The 15623-nt window shown below is 39.9% G+C and overlaps 1 protein-coding gene across 4 annotated transcripts in view; it reads right to left on the bottom strand.

Moving 5' to 3' along the window:
- The window catches only part of CEP112 (centrosomal protein 112), a 277780-nt gene that overhangs the window by 69875 nt on the left and 192282 nt on the right, over positions 1-15623 (bottom strand). For all 4 annotated transcript variants that reach the window (XM_032211002.1, XM_032211004.1, XM_032211003.1 and 1 more), the window contains 2 exons: positions 14410-14472; positions 604-753 (listed from right to left, as the gene is read on the bottom strand). In XM_032211002.1, the coding sequence (XP_032066893.1) occupies positions 604-753; positions 14410-14472 (213 nt within the window). The remainder of the gene's footprint in view (positions 1-603; positions 754-14409; positions 14473-15623) is intronic.

The raw sequence follows: 15623 nt of genomic DNA, 5'->3' as shown, positions 1-15623 counted from the left end.
ACATGTCAGGGACATGGAGCCAATTAGCATAGGAGGACATAGTTATAGAGCTCGTAAAATCTATTCATTTTTTCAAAGATCACTAGATCAAATTCCTACTTAACACAGCCAAATCAAATGTCCCAGATACTTCAAGAAGACCCAGTCAGAGTCCAACTCTAATACAAGGCTGAAATCCCTTATTTATTCTAGCTCTTTCTATTCATATCTATGGAGTTAGGTAAGGAAGCACAAAAATGTAACTTTTAACATGCTGAATATTTCAAACTGGAAATGAACCATATATTAAGCATGTGTTTAAGGAAAATGTCAATGAATTTTGTTAAATCACACAAAGGAGGCAAATGGTAGATATTGTTCAATTTTTCAATTAACCATGCATTTAGAAATTTTCATTCACTGGTATTTTTAGCATTCACAATGCATCTAAAACACAACAGAAATAAAAAGCATATTTTATATGAAATTTCTAGAGAAAAAGAAATGCTGAGTTCTATAAAAGCATGACTTCAACATATATTTTTAAGGCCACAGTCAATATTTTAAAAACTTTAATTATACTCAAACAGCTGGCAGCATAATTGACTCAAAGCCCCAGATTACCTTGATTGCTGTGTCATTATTTCTAATCAGCTGCTGCTTCTCATCTTCAAACTTTTGTAAAACATCTTGCAGACGCCTTTCTCCAGCAAGTTGCCGCTGGTTGCTTTCCTCTGTCAGAGAGGAAACTGTTGTCTTAAGTTCAGCTATGATCTAAAAAGAAAACAGCATGTTAAAACTATTGCAACAGTAAGAAGTTATACATTTTGCAATGTATTTATCGTTGACACAAGAATTTGAGTTGGCAAACTCAACTGTGAAAACTAAATAGCTTAAATTAATGTTACAGGCCAGCAAGCAGAAAATTCTACATAGAAAAGAAACATTGAGTTTGGAATACCGTATATACTCGAGTATAGGCCGACCCGAATATAAGCCGAGGCACCTAATTTTACCACAAAAAACTGGAAAAGTTATTGACTCGAGTATAAGCCTAGGGTGGGAAATGCAGCAGCTACCGGTAAATTTCAAAAATAAAAATAGATACCAATAATGTTTTTGAATATTTATTTCAAAGAAAAACAGTAAACTAGCGGTGTATTCAATGAAATACTTCACTCACCTCATGATGCTGATGTCCCGCTGTGATGATGATGTCCCGTGCAGCCGCGGGAGCGATGTCCCGCCTCCTATGACACACGGCACAGTGATTCCTATCATTGGATCACTGTACCAGAGGAGGTGGGACATCGCTATGTGGCTGCTTGCCATAACAAGGAGGAGGTGGGACATCGTTGCAGAGCGGCAGGAGGGGGAGGAAGGGGAATCGTAAGACAGCCCTGCATTACATTAGAACGTGAGGAGGGGGGATGGTGCGGTGCGCGCTGCGCGGCAAACTGACACAGAGGGAGGGGAAACTCACAGGGGCACTGGGCCATTCACGAGTGTCACCCAGCGGCATGGCCCCGCCCCTTTTTCTCCTCCATTTCGGGCAAATTTTTCACTGACTCGAGTATAAGCCGAGGCGGCTTTTTTCAGCCCAAAAAGTGGGCTGAAAAACTAGGCTTATACTCGAGTATATACAGTAGTATAAACTGGTAACAAAAACATTTAGAAAATTTTCCACTATGAAAGTCCCTCAAAAATCTGCATACCAGAATAAAGCACACTTGTTACGTAAAAAACATCAAATATACGATTCCAATTTTCCACTTTACTGTAATGATCTGAAAACTGACAGTCTGAAATGCTTCTGCATATATACTGGGAAATGCAGCAAAGAGAATATTGAGTTAACTATCAAAGAAAGAAAATGTATTATATTATCATACGTTATACTAATGTATAGTGTAGTTAGTCTCTCTTTTTAGCATGAGACACAATAGTTATCAATACATTCATTTAGTTATTTACAAGCAAGTTTTCTCCAGTAATCTCTTCTACCTGCTCTGAACTATGTACTGCACATTTAGCACTGTGCTAAAACAGCATTCATTTCAGTCCCTGCATTACATCTTTGGTGAGGGTTCTTTCTTTGCCAAACCATCACTAGGAACTTTCCAAAGCTGAGTTGTTGTTTTTTTGCGGGAAATAGTGAAATCTAGTTTATTTGGTCAGGACTGGATAATCTTAATCTACACATTAATAAATATTCTTTAAAATATTGCTGCCACCATCCCCAAGTGATAAACTGAGACTTTTCTTATGTTATCTTCTTTCTGTTTTATCTGGAAAGATCAACATAGGGGATTGTACTCTGTACTTTTTATATAATCAATTGACTGTGAATGATTAAAACTTTATTTGACAGTAAACGTACCCAGATTTATTGAGATAAAGAGAGTTTCCATTTGTAAGTAATATATCTTAGTGTATGCTAGACTGGAGATAGCCTTTCTTTGAACTAGGAAGGGTGGAAATATCTTCACTTCAATAGGGTAGTTTGCTGTTGTAGTGGGGTTTAAACCACTGGTAAAATTCAATTTTTTAAACTACCAGTTCTGTGGGTGTGGCTTCGTAGGCATGGCAGGGGAAAGATATTGCAAAATCTCCATTCTCACCCCACTCTGGAGCCAGCCAGAGGTAGTTTTTGCCAATTGTCTGAAATACTCAAAATTTCTGCTACTGGTTCTCCAGAACCTGTCAGAACCTGCTGAATTTCACCCCTGGTTTAAACCAAATCAGTGTTTATTATATACATGAGCATATTAGAACATCTATAAATAGAAACAGAATATATATACAAATACAACATAAATATTTATATTTATATTCATATTCATATTCATATTCATATTTATATAAATATATATCTTCAGGATAGGGTAGAAAAGGCCATATAAAGTTCAGTGTTTTTCAAACTTGGAAACATTTTAAAGGTTTCAATTCCCATAATTCCCCACCAAGTTCACAATCATAATGCAGCCTATACAGCCTTGGGATGCTGCTGGTTTAACGAATGGTTTGGTGAGCGCGTGCTTCACATGTGCGTCTAAAGCACTTGTCCACAGCGCTGAAAATGGAGCATTTAGAAGCTCAGCTACTTACCTTCCAAATCAGCAATGGTCAGTAGAATAGCATGGTGTGGGGGGGAATCAATTGTGCTGCATGATTGAAATGAGCTAGAAAACAGGAAATAAAGGAGAAGATGGGGGGAGGGGAGGCAGGGACAACTGATCGTCGGAGCTACTGATTCACCTGAACCTGTCCAAACTGGCTGAATACAACCTCTGAGCCCATAGGGATACATGATTTACAAAAGGCTCACTTTCTTAAATACTTTCACATGTAATCAGTTTAGAACTAAAGAGAGATTTTCTGAGCAGCAGGATAAGAGAAATCCACTGCTGGGGAATTCTGGGAGCTGAAGTTTCACACATCTTAAATTTGCCAAGTTTGAAAAAGCATTGTTGTTGATAAAGCAAAAATGGAACATACAATTTATGGACTGAGTCATCCTCATAGGGGCATACGTGTTGGTTTGAAGGGGCATTTTTGTAACACCCTAGCAAAAAATCAAAAAATAATGCAATGCATCAATTCTGGCCAAAGTAAAAGCTAATCAAAAATTCAAAATTGTGATGAGGGCAAGTAAGAAGTTGGAAGGTACCCATTTATTTATTTCCCATCTTTATTATTTTTGTAAATAATTCAAGTCAGCAAATAACACGCAATATTCCTTCCTTAGTCTATTTTTCTCACAATAACAACCTGAAAAGTAGGTTGAGCTGGGAGAGAGGTCCTGGCCCAAAGTCACTCAGCTGGCTTTTGCTAAGCCAGCACTAGAACTCAGTTTCCTGGTTTCTAGTCTAGCACCTTAATCATATTGAGGCAAAACACATAGGCTTTGAGGATGGGAACCATCCATTTAAACATCAGTATCCTGAATATGCTGTTTAAGAACAATTTTGGTTCATAAAGACAAGTAGTTGCTGCTGCTGCTGCTTTTATATTTATATACCATGTCAGGGATTTGCGCAGCAGATGTCCAAATGAAGTTAGAGATGCAGACACAAGCATATTTACATCTATATTTACAGAGACAAAATAGTCCAGAAAACGGGAGCATCATGAGATAAGACAGAGCACCCAGGGCACACAGAAGAAAAAGGTGGGAAAATGGGGAAACTCCCCCTCCACACCCACAGCAGCCAATCACAGCACACTGTCTCATGCAGGAGCCAGCGCTCTGCAATCAATCAACTATAACTGAGTGTTCTGGCTCAGTACACAACCCCAAGTCTGCTCTAGCTACTAAATTTAAATACCTTAACATACCACCTTTATAATTTTTTATAAATAACTCAAAGCAGCAAACATACCTAATACTTCGACCTCCCATTTTCCCTATAAGAACTACCATGTAAAGTGGGATTGGCTGAGAGTAAATGGCCCAAGGTTGACCCGGTCAGTTTTCATACGTAAGAAATACTAGAACTTGGTTTCCGTCATGCAGTGGCTAGAATGCAGTACTGCAGGCTACTTCCGCTGCCTGCGGACTGCCTGTAATTTCGCAGTTCGAATCTCATCAGGCTTAAGGTTGATTCAGCCTTCCATCTTGTTGGGGGCAATATGCTGGCTCTGTAAACCTCTTAGAAAGAGGGGTGTAAAGCACTGTGAAGTGGTATATAAGTCTAAGTGCTATTGCTATCTTCATCTACACATGGAACATCTTTATCTTGACCTCCTTAACTCAGTCCTTCAATCCAGTGGTGAAATTCATTTTTTTTTTACTATCGGTTCTGTGGGAGTGGCTTGGTGGGCGTGGCAGGGGAAGGATACTGCAATATCTCCATTCCCACCCCACTCTGGGGCTAGCCAGAGGTGATATTTGCCGGTTCTCCGAACTACTCAAAATTTCCGCTACTGGTTTTCCAGAACCTGTCAGAACCTGCTGAATTTCACCCCTGCTTCAATCCTTATTTCATGAAGAAACCTTCCTTCCAGATTTCCAATCAAGCTCCTTTTTTTCCTACCTCTTCTATTACTCTGATGCCAGGTACTTTGAAGCTTGGTTGAGAAGTATACTATTCAAGATGGTTATATGATGTATAATGACTATAGTTATTACCAGGAGTTGTACAGATTTTTTGGACCTGATAATACTACACTGCAATCAACTATCTTGCAATGGTCTTTGTATCAATAAAGATGGTGGGGTGATATTCTTAGTTTGACGTACTCATCTAACCCTACAGCTTTGCACGGGAATTCTGGTTCATGAAACTTTTTCATTTACTTAATTTCTATTTATTTATATTCATTTATTACATTTATATGCCACCCTTCTCACTATTCAAAGCAGTTCTGGGCAGCTTACAATACAATACACTTAAAGCAAATATAATTTGCTTAAGAAGAATTAGATAAAACTAAGAACCAAGTGTACAAAGCAGTAGGGAGGTGGGTGCTCCTCTATTACTGCATCAACCACCTTCAGCATAAAGCATTCCCATCGGGGCCCCAAGCCATCCAGCAGTGTAATGTCTTCAGGGCCTTTTGGAAAGCCAAGAAGGTGGAAGCAGATCTCATTCTGGTGGAAAGGTGTTCCAAAGGGCAGGGGTCACAGCAGAAATGGTTCTTCTCCTAGACCCCACCAGTTAGAATTCCCTAACCGATGGGATCTTTAGCAAGACCCTTCTGCTACAGAGAGTGGGACAAGCACTCCCACTGAAGCAAGACAATTCCTCAGATAATCTAGTCCCATGTCAGGAAGGGCTTGATAACCAACACCTTAAATTGGACCTGAAAGCAAACTGGCAACCAGTGCAGCTCATGCAACAGAAGTGTTAATATGTGCCATCTTAGAAATATCTAGACCTGCCTGTACTGCTTTCTGTACAAATTGTAGTTTCTGAATATTCTTCAAGGCTAGCCCCATGTAGAGCGAATTGCAATACTCATGAACACATTGAGCCCAAAATTTCGTTGTCAAGCCACACAGTTGTTAAGTGAGCTTTGTCCTATTTTGCAACCTTTCTTGCCATAGTTGTTAAAAGAATCACTGTAGTTGTTAAGTTACTAACATGGTTAAGCAAATCTTACTTCCCCACTGACTTTGCTTGTCAAAAGTTTGCAAAAGGTGATCACATACCCCCCAGGACACTGACACTGTCATAAACACATGCCAGTTATAAAGTATCCAAATTCTTATCACGTGACCATGGGGATGCTTGCAACGGTTGTAAATGTGAAAAATGGCCACAGGTCACTTTTTTAGTGCCACTGTAACTTTTAACTGTCACTAAACAAATAGTTGTAAATCGAGGACCACCTGTAGTCCAAATGAGAGATGACCAGGACATGAGGGATTGAGCTGACTTTTAGTTATCTATCTGAATGAGCCAATATAATTTCACAATTTCAACCACACCTGAGATATTTTCTACAAATGGAGACTGTATCTAGACTTCATTGCTGACCTCTTTCATTATTGTGAAATCCTGTCTCTGAGTTTTGCAAAAGATCCAGCTGTTGCAAGGGCTTTCTAAGTGATGCATTCTTCCCTGTGCAGATGAAATCCATTACCATAATTCCTTATCACTAGGCTTCTACAGAGGACCTGGCATATAAACTCCTTGCATCTTCACAACTAGCTGGTAGCTAAGGCAGCCACCATTAAATAAATTTTCAGTGATTCTTGAGCCTGCAGCTAAACTTTCTATTCATTTACTTTTTCTTGGAGTTGTGTTTGCACATGTCAAAAGGTAAATCCCCATTTACACAAACATGTTTTTCAGATAAGTAAAGAGAAGTTCCCACTCACAGATTTTCACCAATATGGATAATACCCCAATATTTCAAAGGTAAGCAGAAAGAGATTTTTCCCAGCTCTCCATTGCTGGTAAAGAATACTTGAAAGGACATAGGAAGGTTATCCAAAGCCCTTCTTTTTTGGCTAGAGAGCAAAACAGTTCAGTCATTTTGTCATCCTCAAGAGGGGCAGGAGGAAAGGGGAAAGAAGAGGCTTGCCTGAACAGAGTTTTTAAAAAATCCTTTAGGCCTCACCCTTTCTGGTAAAGAGTCTTTTTCTCAAGGGACAGTGAGCAAGATTGTAGTTAGATTCAAGACACATTAAGGGAATGAACACATCCTCAGATAATGAAGGCTTGGAATGAGAACTGGTGAAAGCCAGGGGAGAGTTGGTTTCTTGGAAAAAGACAAAGCTTGAGAAAAACAAAGGGCAACACTCCAGGTTTATGAAAAAGTGAATTGTATGTGGTAATGTGCCAAACTGATTTCCCTGGAGAATGGAGGTTAAGGAGAAGCTCTAGATCAGGCCTCATACCAAGTCAAAGGAGGAAAGGACATCATTCAAAAGCCTCTGATCAACATCTGGAAATCTGTAAGGAGCAAGGTTTATCCAGATAAATCACTGAATTACTGAGAAACAGGAACAGCAAAATAAAATACACTGTCAGGCATTTGTGCTTTATTTTTTGTGGGTGTGTCTGCTTGTTTTTTGGAAATTGCCCTTGGTAACTTTTGTGTTTGAAGTTTGGAAAGCCAACTTGCTTCCTGTATTTTTGTTCCTTCTTAGGCTCTCTGAGCCACAGATCTCCCTAATGTGGGTCTGTACCCAATCGCCCCAATAGCATTTTATGGGATATTGATTTTAAGACATTGTTTGCTACCTTGTTGGCATTATGTTCTTTCTTTTTTCCATCTGTAATTCACTTTGTATGTGACTTCCTAAAGCTAAAAGGAAGTTTTACATTTTTTTTATTTTTAATAGTTAATTTTTAAAATATAAATTGTGCTTTTGTTCCAGACAGAGAGGGGGAATTATTTTCTCTGGTCACACTCCTAAACTTACAATGACCAGGAGGTGGCAGTAGAGAGTTCATGTTCCTTTTTCATTATTTTTGTTACAATTACTGTTAATTGAATTCAGCAGAACTTAAAAGCACTGGCTTTTTGACTAATCTTATACATATATATCCAAAGTCTAATGCCAATAAAGCTTTTTCATAAATGCTGCTTAAAGTCTTTTTAGACTGAAGGCCGTATAAATGAAAATATCTACTTCTGCTGGTTTATGACAGCTATTTCATTTCATTTCAACTAAAAATTTATTCCCTGGCAAGTAATGGTCTTCAGAGTATAAGATCCCCTATTTATCTCACATTCTGTTGTGATCAGAGAAGGAGGAAGCCAGGTCAAAGTATTTCCCCAAAATAGGTAGCAGCACCATCACCACCAGCAGCATAAATGCAGCCTAACAGATGCTCCATAATCAGAAGGTAACAGGCAGTACCAGAGGACTTGGAGGAACAACCCAGGCAGGCAACCCAGCTCTTCTCATCTGCTACAGCATGGCATGGCTAATTAAATCATCAATTCCCCTCGCCAGCTGACATATATGTATGTATGTATGTATGTATGTATGTATGTATGTATGTATAGGTATATATGTGTGTCTGTGTATATATACATACATATACATATATGTATATATATAATACACACAAACACAAACACATATTATATATATACATACATACATACATACATACATATACATATACATATACATATATACATACATACATACTGTATATCCATGTTACAGCAGTGTAGATTCCCAGATATGTCAAATTGTAACCTGTCAGTGAATTTTTAACCGCCAGCTGCTACAAAAGGAAATTGGCACGTAAGGGAAAAAAGTGTGGAGTGATCAGGATCAGTCTATTATTCACACCCACCAATTACCTACCCCTTTTCACTCGTGTGTGGCAGGAAACACACAATATAACTCTAGAGCAGTGATGGCGAACCTTTTCGGCAACAAAGTGCCAAACTGGAACGCCTGTTCATGTGTGTGCACCGGAGGGCCGGAAACCCGAAGACCAGCTGGTCAGTGTACATGCGCACACCGGCCAGCTGGTCTTTGGGCTTCCAGCACGTGCATGCACACCGGCCAGCTGGTCTTCGCGCGTGAGTGAGCACCAGAAACCAGAAGGCCAGCTGGCTGGTGTGTGCATGCCTGTTTTCAAGCCGTTTTTGGGGCCATTTCAGGACATTTTCCGGAGCTCCAGAGGCCGTGAAGATCAGCTGGCGATGTGCACGCTGGAAACCAGAAGAGCAGCTGACAACGGTGGAGGCCCACCAAGAGGGCTCTGCATGCCACCTCTGGCACGCATGCCATAGCTTCGCCATCACAACTCTAGATCATGGGTGTCCAACCTTTTAGCTTACCTGGGCTGCACTGAGTGAAGAATTGTCTTCAGCCCCATATTAAATATATAGTATAGCTAATGTACGCAAATATCACAAAAAATCACACATCAATGATAACAGTTTACAATTTTGTGGATTACTAGAAGGTCCAGGGCTGGGTGCATGTGCCAGCTCTAGACAATATTTCTCTTAAACTGCATAATTCATATGTATGTTCCTAGATTAAGGAACCCTAGTCAGCCACTTTGTCTTTTTCAGGATATTTATGGGTTACAGTATGGAGAGATTCTGCAAGTGAACAGAACAGTCTTTGATTCATGTTATATAACAGTTTAATATTGAAATCTATGTGTTGTGATTATAATGAACAGAAGTTGAATTACACAACTGTGAATGTGAATTGTCTTTGGGTACATGTTTTAAATTTTGTAATTTAATTGCTTCTAAAGGTTGGACTACCTAATACACTTATTTACAACAACCTTCCCTGCCTTGGCACTTTCCAAAAGTTTTTGGATGGCAACTCAGCCATTGTCTATGTTGGCTAGGCAGTTTGGAAATCTGGAGCAAATCTGAAGCAGACCAGTTTAAAAAATGATAACTTGGTGTAAACTCTTCTGAATACAGTTTGACTGAGTTTGTAATAATGCAGAGAGCATCACATAGTAAGGATATTGAAGCATTTGTCCATATAAAAATACCCTCAAATATTAAACTGAATTCCAGTAAAGCAAAACAATTTATGAACTATTTTGCAGTTTTGAATATTTCAATTGATTTTGTAGCCAGAAAAATAATTCAAAGGAAGCAAATGTCGCTTACATAATGCTATAGAGTAACAGGGGCGTGCAAAATGAAAAATATGTTTTGTTTAAAAGCTGAAACTATTGCATTCTGGAAGTGCTGCCAAATCAGCACAATTATTCAAAGCAGTGCCTGTATTGGAACATCATTGGCAAGGGGAAGCAGGCGAGAGAAGGAGGGAAGGGATCAGAAAGACCAGGAGAGAATATCCCAACAGGGATAGTCTTTGTTTCTGCTGAATCACAGGTATATCTGAAATAGTTCAGCAGAAGCAAGACTCAGAATGCTTTAGCTGTTCTGGACTCTGCCCACAGCAAAATCCAAAGGGATCCCAGAGTGTTTATATGGGTCAAATCTGTTGCATCTTCTACTCCATGTTGTCTGTCCATTGACACCCACCCTAACCTTTTTAGCATCTTCTACCCTATCTCTCCTCTAGTTCCAGAATGTCTTCCAGAATGTCACCCCCCGCCTTCACATCAGTTGCTATTATCGTTACTAATGCTCCAATGTGACATATTCACCACTGATGATCCAGGAGGGCATCCTATGCCAGTCCCAATATTGCCAGGGTCTTCACTCGGCCTCCTCTCAATAGCAACTGCTGCAGATGTGCACCACATGCACCATCACTACGGATAGTTCTCAGTCTTAGCTTTCTCCTGTAACCTTCACACACACTCCACTTCAGTCTGGAACATTTTGGTCCACAAATTGCTACAAAGCTCCAAAACAAAGCAAGCTTTGTTTTGAACAGGGACCTACAAAATCAGAAGTTCCATGCAGGTTAGGGTAAGTGTGTGAATGAAGTGGCTGGATAGAGTCACCGAAGCACTGGGCGTGAGCTTAAAGAGACTCCAGAGAAGAGGTGGTATTCTGTCAGTTTGCCCCGTTTTGGGCGAACTGGGAGTGGCGGCGGCAGAAGGCTCCACCCACCCACCCAGACATTATCACAGATGCTCTGTGCATGCGCAGAAGCTTCTGTGGATGCACAGAAGTGCCACACGTGAGCGAAGTGAGTATGCACACGTGCTCCCGGTTCCAAACCTGTAGCGAAAATTACAGCATTTCATGCCTGCTCCAGAGGATGGTAGAAGACAGGAAGGCCTGGAGGAATGTTGTCCATGGGGTCGCGATGGGTCAGACACGACTTTGCAACTAACAACAACAAATGAAACATTTTGCCCATCCCTAGACTGAATCCATTCCTTTTAAAACAATCCAGTTTTATGCTTCAATTCACATAAAATGATGCTCACATAGCTTCTAAAAGCAGTAAGCAGACCAATGGTGAGGCACTAATATTTAGGGAGGGAGGAAAATAAATATTATTTATTTTGACCACGTTTAGAAACAAGTTCTTGAAGTACATTTTCTTTTGATAATGGTCCAGGCGGCCAATAGAAAATTAAGAGACCCTACAAAATTTACAAATGACTTATTGTTAACATTACAAAACTGTGTTTACATAGTAGTCAGGCTGTTGAAAAATTAAGAGAAATGAAGGTGACAGAATTATACACTAGATGAAGTTCAATTTTAAATTTCTAATAGCAAAAACACATTTTATACACGACCATCTTATTAGCCTTCTGTATATACAAGCAAATACTCATACACACAGATTAGAAGTGTGCTAATTTGTTTCCCAGAATATATTTACACCCTCAGTGGAGTAAGCATTTCAAGTTTTTATATTTTAATTGGGAAGAATTATTTCCATGCTGTCTATCGTGTTTCTCAGAAAATAAGACCTTTTAGACTTGAAAATAAATACTTGGGCTTATTTTCGAGGCAGTCTTACTTTTTTTGAGGTGCAGCAGGCCAGACTCCGTGAGCCAGATGTGCAGTGGACGCACCGTCGCCTCCATTCTGAACCTTCAGCATTCGGAATGGAGGCTTTTTGGCGAAGGGGAGGAAAATGGGAAGAGGGATTTTCTGCCTGTCATCCTTCCCTCAGTCTGTGCTAGGCTTGAGAAATGGATGACAGCAGGGATGGGTTTCCAAATTTTTTACTACCAGTTTGCTTGCGCGAGCTAGCACGCACAACACTTCTGTCCATGTGCAGAAGCATCCGGACGGAGCCTCCCACTGCCACTACTACCGGATCAGCCGAACTGGGAGCAACCCACCTCTGCATGACAACAGGAAAATCCACCACTCCATTTTCCTCCTGTTTGCCCAAAAGCCTCCCACGAGCCTCCCCAAAAAAGGGAAAAAATAAAGCAGCTGGCCATGGAGCTGCTGGCTTCAGGGAAGCGGCCTAACAAGCAGAAGCGCTGCATCCAGAAAGAGAAGGGCAAAAGCAGTATTTGTGCTGTCTCAAGGGGCCAGTGGGCTTCAGCTGTAGCCTGACAGTTCCCCCCACCCCGCCCTGCCACTTGTGCTGGTCACACCCATCTTCTAGGTTTATTTTCAGGGTAGGGGTAATATTAGGCCCATCCCCCCAAAAATTAGGGTTGGGCTTATTATTGGGGTGGGTCGTGTTTTCGGAGAAACAGGTATATAAATGTATGTCTACTTGCAACTGAACTTTACCATGAGAATTTCATGGACATGTCCAAATAGATTTCTTGGCATCTATATAGAAGTAGTTGCCACGGCCTATGTTCTTTCCCAGTCTAACCTACACACTGGGATTTCTTGGAAGTCTGACATCCACCTTCTAACCAAATTTGACCCTGTTTAGCTTTTGCAAGTTTGATTACGGTGCAATAACATCTAAGCCAGACTGCATAATGTTCAGGAGATATATTTCAAGCAACTTTTTAAATTCTGCTTGTGCAATAAAGTAATCAAATCCCAGCAGATCTAATGCTCAGGGAGGAGTTGGTGCAAGCCTTAAAATAATTATTTAGTCTTCCTTTCCTTTCCATGTTATCTCTCTACTGATAACTACATTTATGGCTTCCTACAACTTTCCTAATGATGCAAAATGGGGTTCCACCAGACTATACTGATGTTAACCCATAAGTATTTTTCTTCATAATTAAGACAGTGGAGATAAGTATTGAGTAAATGTAATTTTGTCGGGCTTGCCTTTTAATCTTATACTAATAGCACAATTATCTATTGAACTATATTGTAGAAATCTGACTATTCCTCTCCAAATAAGGGGGAAAAATGAAGCAAATGCCGTTTCCAATTTTGATAGTGTTTATAGTGTTACCAAATTAAGCAAGAGAAGGAATATGTTGATGATTGGGGGAACCTCTGGACAGGTCAACATAGTTGTTTTTACTGGTGGACTGATAAGAGGACAACTGGTCTTCTTGAAAGAACTTGATCCGAAAAGGGTAGTGCTAGATAGGAGCAATCTACTTAAAATTACTCCCCAAATGCTATCAGTGCTTCTACATTCAAGGATGATGCTATCATAAAGATTATATCTCCACAGGGAGAAAAATTAAAAGGCAATATATAGTAGTGTCTTATGTGATAAATATATTATGGGGTAAATAGGGTTCAATTTACTAAATTTACTAAGGCCATGTAACGGGGTGAGCTTCGAAAGCATGTGAAAAATGCAAATGACTTTGGCGTTTAGTCATGCTGGCCACATGAGCATGGAGACATCTTCGGACAGCACTGGCTCTTCAGCTTTGAAACGGAGGTGAGCACTGCCCCCTGGAGTAGGGAACGACTAGCACATATGTGCAAGGGGAACCTTTACCTTTTTAATGGGATAATATACTCACAATAAATTATCATCATTGTTTACCCCACCCAAATATGGCAAATATCTCCATGTTCAAGTAGCATATAATGCAGGATGTCCTGAGCGTGTATGAACTGGCATCTTTTTAAGGCCTCAGTCCCAGACATGATAGAGGACACTAGGACCTTTTATTTCACTTTCCACTTCCATCTACAATGGCATGACTGGGTTGGCAACACTGCAAAGTCAGGAAATTGTGTGCAACCTGCCAATTTCTTTTCTTTTTTCTTTACTAGAGTGAAGATAAAAACTAAAACACCCATGGATTTTGTATAGAGATTTTAGCTGGCTGGATCCAATGACCCAATTTTGTAGTTTGTGTGAGATGTTATCTTTTCCTTGTAACTAAATTAACAGTATTGTGAGAACCAGATGTCGTGTATTTGGAGAATTTCATTTTAATCCCACAGGTTGGCAAATTCATTATTTAAGCTTTGGGGGTGGGGGGAGAGTAACATGTGAAAATAAACTGTAAAAAGCAAAGTAACATCTGCCAACAGCAGAATTTAACTTTATGGAAAGGAAATGAGTGTTAGAATAAATCCTGGTATTATGTGTGTAGATACCAATGTGGCTTATTTCTGTTTTCATCTTTAACTGAAAAGACAAGACAAAAAAAAAACTTTCCTCAAGAAATATCCTCGTTATGCTTCATTTTTGTTTCCTACCTGTGAAGATTTGGCGAGTTTCTGACTGTATTCCTTTTCAATCTGCTTCAACTTGTCGTTAGCCTGAAAGACACAAACAAAAAAGGGAAACCAGATTATCTCAGATGAAGAACGTGTACAGACATTTTGCCACTGACCTCTGTTGCCTGGCACTTCGTCTGCATGCCTATCACTAAGCAGCTGGGAGCTTTGCCAATTCCAACGCCCTTTTGCGGCAGCCAAAAAAACCCTAGGGCTTGCCTTTGATCTAGGGCCAGCTATTCATCACTTGAAAGAGAGGGAGGGGGGAAAGGGAGGAGAATAGTACTGCTGCTGCCAATTATTAGAAAAAACATAAAGGCCTCTGTGGATTTTTTTTAAGTGGGGGGGGGAAAGGGAGAGGGAGTTTATCTGGATGACCTCATCTCAGAAAGAAGAAAAAAGGGAAGGGAAAAAAAAAGTCACCAGCTCCACTGGGGGCTGGGAGGATATAATTGACAGATAGTCTATGATATTGTGTGCCAACTGATGCCTGCTAGTTCCTTTTAAATATTCCCACATACCTTCTTGACTAAAAATTGGCTTCTATTAACTCAAATTCTACTACACTATGGAATCATTTGAGCTTATTTTGACCCACAGCCCTCTTCTCCCTTTTTAGCTTCTCTTTTGCACCTCAAAGGTAAGAAGCAAAGCAATCTGAAAATAGGGGTTCTTTGTTGGTTTGATACCACATGGAGCTCCAAGAGCAGGATTTCTAAAACTATCTCAACCCCCGTCCCCCCAAACTTCTGAAGAAATATTTACCTAGATTTCTCTATTGACTTAAAACATTTAAGAATCTGTTCCAACCTTTCAACAGACAACTTTTCTCCTTAATTATGAACCAATGTTCACATGTTTCTAGACACAAGGCGCAGTCCTATTTTCTAAAAATACATACAGGTAACTTGGCACATGGGAAATGGGACAATAACTCTGATGAACCATGCTTCCTTGTTCTTTTATTGAGCAGGGAAATATGTAGCACACCAGACATAGACAATCACTGCACCCTTGTGCGATACTTTTCTTTGTAAGAGGAAAAAAGCAACTTTGGACAACACTCATTTATTTAAAAAAGTGTAAGGCAAAACTAGTCAGTCAAGCTATTGACTTTGTAGCTGAACCAGTGGTCCAATTTTCAAATTATATTCTGTAACTATAAATTGGAATTAGGTCTTCTAGCTTAATAC

This window comes from Thamnophis elegans, chromosome 2, assembly GCF_009769535.1.
Source record: "Thamnophis elegans isolate rThaEle1 chromosome 2, rThaEle1.pri, whole genome shotgun sequence".
NCBI lineage: Eukaryota > Metazoa > Chordata > Lepidosauria > Squamata > Colubridae > Thamnophis > Thamnophis elegans.
This window is presented reverse-complemented; position numbering and strand designations above follow the sequence as displayed.